This window comes from Zea mays, chromosome 5 (assembly GCF_902167145.1).
Source record: "Zea mays cultivar B73 chromosome 5, Zm-B73-REFERENCE-NAM-5.0, whole genome shotgun sequence".
Taxonomy (NCBI): Eukaryota; Viridiplantae; Streptophyta; class Magnoliopsida; order Poales; family Poaceae; genus Zea; species Zea mays.
Window position 1 is genome coordinate 28,662,689 of NC_050100.1, and position 8,383 is coordinate 28,671,071.

The following is an 8,383-nucleotide window of genomic DNA, read 5'->3' on the forward strand; positions in this document are numbered from 1 at the left end:
TAGCAAAATGCCGTGTGTTGCTACAGTTCCCATTTATAAATATAGAGTATAAAACAAAAAGACATATACGTTATATTGGCTAGATGAGTGTGAATATGGTATTAGAACCAACAACCATAATTTAAATCTCATTTATACATAATTTTAGCTTTTTAACATTTAAATGTGGAGTACATAAAGATAATTATATCAAGGCCATTGTATGCATTTAAGCATATGAGAAGCTGGACCACCTCTATAGTTATGTTTGAGAACAAGGAGATAGAAGGAATTAGATGGGCTAAGATCTCCTTGATATTCATTTTTAAATGGTAAGAAGATTTTAGCTCATTCAATCCGCTTTAATCCCTTTGCTCCAAAATAAGCACTAGGAGATCTCAATTCCACTTCAGCCTAGCCCACAAACCCACACAATGGCCCATGAGCGTCATTCTCGGAGCCTACGGAGTACCAACCACGTCACCGAAACTGTAGACGAGGAGGACAAGGGTCAAGGGAAAGAAAGCCAACCGCCCCAATCTCGCGTCCCGCCGGCGGCCACCACCACCACCGCCATGATCAGCATCCTCGCGCAGGTAACGCACCTTAGGCCCTCTAACCACTCGAGAAGTCGACGGGGTCATGATTGTTGTGTCTGATTCGGTTCGTTTTCTCGTGGCTTGGTCTCCGGATCTGCGCGCAGGAGCGCCTCCTCGGGTTCGCCCTGGGCTCCGTCTCTATGGGAGGTTTCGTCCTCCACCAGCGCCGCGCCATCTACCGCTCAATCGCTGAAGCCGATGGGTCGTCCTACTTCTACCAGGTAAGCATCTGGTTGCTTCCTCCGAACCTTTAGCCCAGCAGCTGTCTGCTTTCTGAAGTGTGGCGATTCATGGCTTAATTTTCCGTAGGAACAGTTAGGCTCACTAGCTTGACAATAGATAAACTATACAGCAGGTTCCGTAGGAACAGTCAAGTTACAGATTGTTAACTTGAAGAATTCTCGATGTTAGTGCAACAAAAACAGTCCTTCACGAAGGCTGACATTCAAAACCAACAGATAATTAAAAAAAAACTCCCTCTTTTCATTTTGTACAGTATTTTGATCGGAAATTTTGAACTTCCCAAGTTTTGACCATCAATTAATCAAACTATATGCATTTTTACTTTTTTAGTGTAAAAAGTTACATCACTAGTTTTTTTTTTGTTTCACATAGTACTTTAAAAAACTCGACCTGTGGGGGTAAGACCGCCCCTATGACATTATATTTGAATCAGGGCCGTTCCTGACTTTTCAGGGGCCCAGTGCGAAATCCGATATTGAGGCCCATCCACATATATATATATATATATATATATATATATATATATATATATATATATATATATATATATAATCAAATATTTGACATATAAAAATTATTATGCACTATTTTGAAGTTTACAAGATAACAAAGGTAAAATATAGCAAAAAAACATTTGTTATCTGATATTATTATTAAAAACATATTTTAACATTCTGTGATACAAAGTCATCTCTTATATCATTGAGATCAATCTCATCCAACAACTTTTTTTCGATATATAAAATCACCAAGCCATTTAACATCTCTTGAGTTATTGTTGATAAAAAATAGTTTACAAAAATATTTTAATTTTAAAAAGCTTCTCTCTGCCAAAGCAACCATCATATGTATAGTTTATAATACTCTCCCAGTCTCCCTATATCAAAATAGAATTTGTTTTGCTTCTTTAGTGGATTCATCATCATCAATATAAACATAAAAATCAAGAACTAAAACAAATACTATTTTGAAACGGATGGAGTATTCGATAAGTAATTGAGACAGTTTAAGAATATGAGCAAGACTAGTCGATAACTCAATAACGCATCACTCTTTACGTATTTGTGTCTATAATAGATAGGTTTAATAGGAAAAAATGCTACCGTACGGTGGCTAGGGGGCCCTCTATTTTTGGGGGCCCGGTGCGGCCGCACCCTTGCACCCCCCACAGGGACGGCCCTGATTTGAATGCACTAGAGCTAATAGGTAGTTGACTAAAACATTGCTAATGGAATTAGCTAGCTAACTATTAGCTAATTTGCTAAAAGTAGCTAATAGCTGAATTAGTAGCTAGATTGTTTGGGTGCCTTCAACTAATTTTAGCATCTAACTATTAGGTCTAGTAACCTAGGCTGGGCTTTATACCTATGCTTTGGCGGACAGACGAGGAGATTTTTTTAACCACAACCTGAAAATTTCATTTCACGGGAAGTCAAACCCAGGACCTGAGATGAGGAGATTTTTTTAACCACAACCTGAAAATTTCATTTCACGGGAAGTCGATCCCAGGACCTGAGACGAGGAGATTTTTTTTAACCACAACCTGAAAATTCCTTTTCACGGGAAGTCGAACCCAGGACCTGAGCAGTGTTACTCAGACCACCTAACCAACTCGGCTGTTGTTTGTAGAATTGACGATATACTATAAGTTTTGTGAAATCAAAATAGGCCTTACAAAAATCAATTGAGGTAGGTTAACATAAGCTAAGTTCATGGACTTGGGAAGAAAGGATTACTAAAATGTGGACAGCTTGTTCCCTCCTTAGTTTGGCTGTATTTTTTCCTGAATTAAGTGCTTCCTAGATTGATGTTTAGGGACTAGAATTTAGTCTGGTGCTCTTTCTGATCCAGTTTATAAGGCAAAGTCTAACATGGTTTTTTTTTCTTCAAATTACACTCTGGTCATTCATTTATTTTATATTATATATTTTTATTATCATAAACTTGTAATGATTAGATAGTACATTGGATTACAAATCTAACCATATCAAGTTTATATAATAATAGTTAAAAACTGTTAGTTAAAGATTGTGAAGTTTGAATCATGATATGGGTGTACACCTTATAAACTGGACCCGAGGGAGTAACTGGTAATAATGGCACTAAAAATTTAATATTACAAGAAACCTCCAAATTAGAAAATATCAAATTCTGCTTCAGAAATCTTGGATCTTGTGAGATTAATATCTGTATGTTCCCAAACCAGTGACATCACAAGATACAAAGAACAACACCTCAACAAAGTCATGGGAATCCAAAAACTACTGCTTGAACACTGCTATGACTTATGCATTTTCTCTTATCAGGTTTAGACACATCCCATTTATTAAAGGGTTATCTAATTTTTTTTCTAATGAGGAAGCATGGCAAGTTATTCAAATTCAAACTTATATGATACCTCTTTTGAAGAAATGTTACAGCTTTTTTTTTTCAACCTTTGTGTACAACTTTTATCCCATCAGTTTTCCTGCATATCAACATAAAACTTGGTAGCAAAGTAGGTGAGCAAATAATCTGTAAATATTACTCCTGTGGCAGTAAGCATGTTCTGTAGGAAAATTGATTTCATGTGGTCCTAGAACATGTGTATTTAAATTGTCTTTCAAGTGGAAGTCATAGCTAGGAACGGTATCAGAATCTCAAGCTGGATAGTGGTAAGCCTATTAGCATGGATGTGATATGTTTTTGTATGGGGACATATAACTACATAAGGACAGTAAGTAGTATTGTTCTCTTTCATAATCCCATCAGTCTAGGCAACAAATCGTAGCTGTTATGTTCCAAAATTGTACTCATCTTTCCAAATTGCATGTGCCAGCTTTCTTTCTTATGATGAATCTGTCGTCAGTGTCATAATCTTTCCTGTTGCACAGCCTGGTGAAATTGCCGGTCGTAGAAGTTCAACTGAACTGGCTCATGTATGGAACAAGGCGGTGGACGAGACTCTTGGGAAACTTGTTGTGTACCTTAGCTCTCGTGGATGGTGATCCAAGCACCATGTCGAACATGGCAACTGAGGAGGCACGGGTGGAGGAAGACTCTTTTTTGAAGCCACTGATGTGCTCATATTTCTCTGTATCCGGATTGAGCATGTTTTGTTTTAAAAGAAAAGATGCTCCCAGTGACCGATTTATCTCGAACTGAGCTGATTCTACTGCATGTTTCCCTTAACTGGTGCATGTTACTTCGAGGTCAATGTTCTGGCCCCTGTGAAAGGCAGGATTCGTCTAACTATTTTGCATATATCTATTGAAAATAAAGCCTTCGTCCAAAAAGATTGCAAGTATAGGTTGCGTGCAGATCAAACCAGTTTAACTGATGGAGGTTATAGTATTAACATTTATATCTTTGATTGAATTTTGTATGAAAATATATTTCATAACTAATTTAATAACATTTGTTTTGTATCGTAAATGTTAGCACATTTTTATATAATTTTAGTTAGATTTTAACTTGTTTGACTTTTTGAAAAACCAGAATTGTCTTCCATCTCTGACTTAGGTTTCAGATTGTCGTTGATTATACCTGAATTTATAATCTCAATCGCCAATTCAGTTTTTCTCACTGCTCCAGCCTCCAGTGTAATACCGTTGTAAGTTGAATAAGTTATTAATCTGCTGACCCATGCTGAAGTGAGATATTTGTCATTAGGGGTTAGTTTGGAAACATAGGTAGCGTTTGGTTCTGGAATACGAAGGAACGGAGCCGTTCTATTTCTAATTTGTTGGATTGATTCGGAGCTGCTCTATTTCTAATTTGTTGTTGTTTGGATCGATTCTATATAGAACGGGGTGGTTCTAAAAATGAAAAAATTATGCTCAAATGTTTAACTATTTGGCTCTCCAAAATTCTCTGGATGGAGCTGCTCCTGGGAACGGAGCTATTCCATTTGAACTGGCTTAGAAGGGAATCTTGAAGAGGTAGCGTTTAATGATAAATATGGATCCAACTGGCTCGGAAGGGAATCTTGAAGGGGTAGCGTTTAATGATAAATATAGAAAGGAAGATATATCTCCACCGGTCAATTTGCCTTCAATTTGTCATGAGCCTGTGGGGCCACGCCACCACGGTTTCTAGGGAGGCCGGACTAGTGCTGGGAATATGGGTCGGACTTTTCGGGCCAGCACGAGCACGGCCTGAAAATAGGAGCCTAAAGCACGGCCCGACACGAAATAATATGGGCCGGGCTAGCACGGCCCGAATGCGGGCTTGGGCCGGGCTAGCACGGCCCGAAGGCGGGCTTGGGCCGGGCCTCAATTTCCGGCCCGTCGGGACCCCGACACGGCACGCATAGATGGGCCGGGCTTGGGTCGGCACAGCCCAGTTAAGCCCAATTTGTTTAATTTCTTTAATTTAGTAAGATATCGACCTTATATTGTTGTTATATTTGGAGTTTACGTGGTCAAATGATACTAGAATTGTTTAATATCTTTAATTTAGTAAGCTATGAACTTTATATGGTTGTAATATTTTGATTTTATGTGGTCAAATATATGGGCCGGGCTTGGGCCGGCACGGCCCAAAGAAGACACGACGTGGTTTAGGGCCGGGCCGGACCACTGTTTTTACACTTCGGGCTGGCACGGCACGGCCCAAAAATCTTTTGGGCTTGGCTGGCCCGAACCCGTTTGGCACGAAGCACTATAGACTTGGGCCGGGCTGGCCCGGCCCGGCCCAGTTCCCAGCACTACGCAGGAGGCAGCACCGAGCGGTCGATGAGCATAAGGCGAAGTTGCTATTGTGGTAGGGACGCATGTCTCCAATTAGACAAGACAACACTCACATACCATTAGGGCCCACTCAGGCACTGTTGTCACTTGTCAGCCATCGTCACTTCTCTAGAGTCTGTTTGGTTCGGTCCTCACCGGAGCTGTCTGGCCGAGCCAACATCCTAGGCCACCGATTTCGAGCGCTCAGTTGCTTATGTGGTCGCGATCCAAACACGCCCCTATTATTCATGACATTCTACCGGTAGGTTGTCCTTGTGATGCTATTGTGAGAAACCTCCTACGCAAATCCTTCTCAACTTCTAAGGCTATTCACAATGGTAGTTTCATGATGGTTTCATGCACATTTAATAGTATGACACATCATCATTTTAAATGATATGGCATAACATTTAAGATGAAACTAGTTTCATGGGATGAACCATGCCAACCCATTTCCAAGGTCTTGGAATGAAACCTCCATTGAGAGTGATTTGTTTCAACTTCACATATTTTACTGATTCTTATTGGCCATTTAGTTGTAGCATTTAATTGATATGTTTGTCTATGAAATAGTGAAGTAAAATTTTGTATTGATAGACATTGTTTCATTCTTAGTTTCATGGCACTCTTGATGAAGTGGCAGTGTTGGAAAGAGTGTTAAAAATGCCTATTGAGAATAGTCTAAGGGCATGTTTAGGAGTAAGTGGAATAGAGTGGATTGGAGGGGAATAACAAGGGGATTTTTGCTCCTCTAATCCCTTTCATCCCATGGCTCCCATCCAAGCCCTTAAGTGGCTAGGTCAAGAGATAATGACTGTCATGGTTTGCTAAGTAGGGGAGTAGCCACATGTAATAAATTTGCTATCCAAAACAACTCCAGAAGGAAAAGGCACCTTAGGATTACCTGTGGATGTCTTCAATAGCCTCACATCGTTAGTCGCTCGAGGTGGCACTTCTTATAATAGAACATGTTTTCTTGAGCTTGGTTGGTTGTATATAAAGTTACAATACTCACCTTACATTTAGAAAAGCTCTATTTATAAGGTCTCAAGAGGCAAATAGTCATTGTACCATTATGGTACAGACCTTTAGGTCATCAAGCCATATCACCAGGGTCCAATGACTCGAGAGCATGCCATGTGTATCTAGCCATTTGCATGTTACCATTATGGCCCATGCGGCTATATTAGTGTATGGTTCGATGCATTTTGTCTAACGATAGTGTCGGGGACCATAATTAGGGGTACCCTCAAGACTCCTAATTCTCAGCTGGTAACCCCCATCAGCATAAAGCTGCAAAGGCCTGATGGGTGCGACTAAGTCAGGGATCAGTCCATTCGAGCGACTCGATCACGCCTCGCCCGAGCCTAGCCTCGGACAAGGGCAGCCGACCCCGGAGGATTTCCGTCTCGCCCGAGGCCCCCCTCCAACGGCGAACATACTTCCGGCTCGCCCGAGGCCCTGCCTTCGCTAAGAAGCAACCCTGACTAAATCGCCGCACCGACCAACCAAGTCGCAGGAGCATTTAATGCAAAGGTGGCCTGACACCTTTATCCTAACGCACGCCCCCCGGCAGAGCCGAAGTGACCGCCGTCACTTCGCCGCTCCACTGACCGGCCTGACAGAAGGACAGCGCCGCCTGCGCCACTCCGACTGCGGTGCCATTTGACAGAGTGAGGCTGACAGGCAGTCAGGCCTCGCCGGAGGCACCATAGGAAGCTCCGCTTCGCCCGACCCAGGGCTCGGACTCGGGCTCAGCCCCGGAAGACGGCGAACTCCGCTCCGCCCGACCCAGGGCTCGGACTCGGGCTAAGTCCCGGAAGACGGCGAACTCCGCTCCGCCCGACCCAGGGCTCGGACTCGGGCTAAGTCCCGGAAGACGGCGAACTCCGCTCCGCCCGACCTAGGGCTCGGACTCGGGCTAAGTCCCGGAAGACGGCGAACTCCGCTCCGCCCGACCCAGGGCTCGGACTCGGGCTAAGTCCCAGAAGACGACGAACTCCGCTTCGCCCGACCCCAGGGCTCGGACTCTGCCCTGGCCTCAGCCGACGACCTCCGCCTCGCCCGACCCAGGGGCTCGGACTCGGCCTCGGCCACGGAAGACAGACTCAACCTCGGCTTCGGAGGAGCCTCCGCATCGCCCAACCTAGGGCGCAGGCCAGCCACGTCAACAGGAGGCGCCATCATCACCCTACCCCGAGCTGACTCGGGCCGTAGGGAACCAGACTGGCGTCCCATCTGGCTAGCTCCGCCAGATAGGCAATGATGGCGCCCCGCATGCTCTGTGACGACGGCGGCTCTCAGCCCCCTTACGGAAGCAAGAGGACGTCAGCAAGGACCCAACCGCTCCGACAGCTGTCCCTCCGCTAGGCTCCATCGCTCCTCCGACGGCCACGACATCACACCAGTTGGGTGCCAAAATCTCTCCGGCTGCCACGACGGCATGTAATTAGGGCGCTAGCTCTCCCCCGCTAGACACGTAGCACTCTGCTACACCCCCCATTGTACACCTGGATCCTCTCCTTACGCCTATAAAAGGAAGGACCAGGGCCCTCTTTGAGAGGGTTGGCCGCGCGGGGACGAGGACGAGACAGGCGCTCGCTTGGGGCCGCTCGCTCCCTCTCCCGCGTGGACGCTTGTAACCCCCTACTGCAAGCGCACCCGACCTGGGCGCGGGACGAACACAAAGGCCGCGGGATTCCCACCTCTCTCACGTCGGTCTCCGGCCGCCTCGCTCTCCCCCCCTTCGCGCTCGCCCTCGCGCTCGACCCATCTGGGTTGGGGCACGCGGCGACACTCACTCGTCGGCCCAGGGACCCCCCGGTCTCGAAACGCCAACAGTTGGCGCGCCAG

The 8,383-nt window shown here is 44.8% G+C and overlaps 1 protein-coding gene across 1 annotated transcript; it reads left to right on the forward strand.

Moving 5' to 3' along the window:
• Positions 1–254: 254 nt before the first annotated feature.
• On the forward strand, positions 255–4,107 carry LOC100276355 (uncharacterized). The gene is made up of 3 exons (XM_008646543.3): positions 255–575; positions 683–799; positions 3,695–4,107. Exons 1-3 carry the CDS (start codon positions 414–416, stop codon positions 3,806–3,808), a joined length of 393 nt encoding a protein of 130 aa, XP_008644765.1. The 5' UTR covers positions 255–413; the 3' UTR covers positions 3,809–4,107.
• Positions 4,108–8,383: the final 4,276 nt, after the last annotated feature.

Excerpts from the sequence above, each read along its gene's own strand:
- LOC100276355 (XM_008646543.3), top strand. The coding sequence starts at position 414 with ATGGCCCATGAGCGTCATTCTCGGAGCCTACGGAGTACCAACCACGTC. Across the intron at positions 576-682 it reads TGATCAGCATCCTCGCGCAG|GAGCGCCTCCTCGGGTTCGC; the intron begins GTAACGCACCTT and ends ATCTGCGCGCAG. Across the intron at positions 800-3,694 it reads GGTCGTCCTACTTCTACCAG|CCTGGTGAAATTGCCGGTCG; the intron begins GTAAGCATCTGG and ends CCTGTTGCACAG.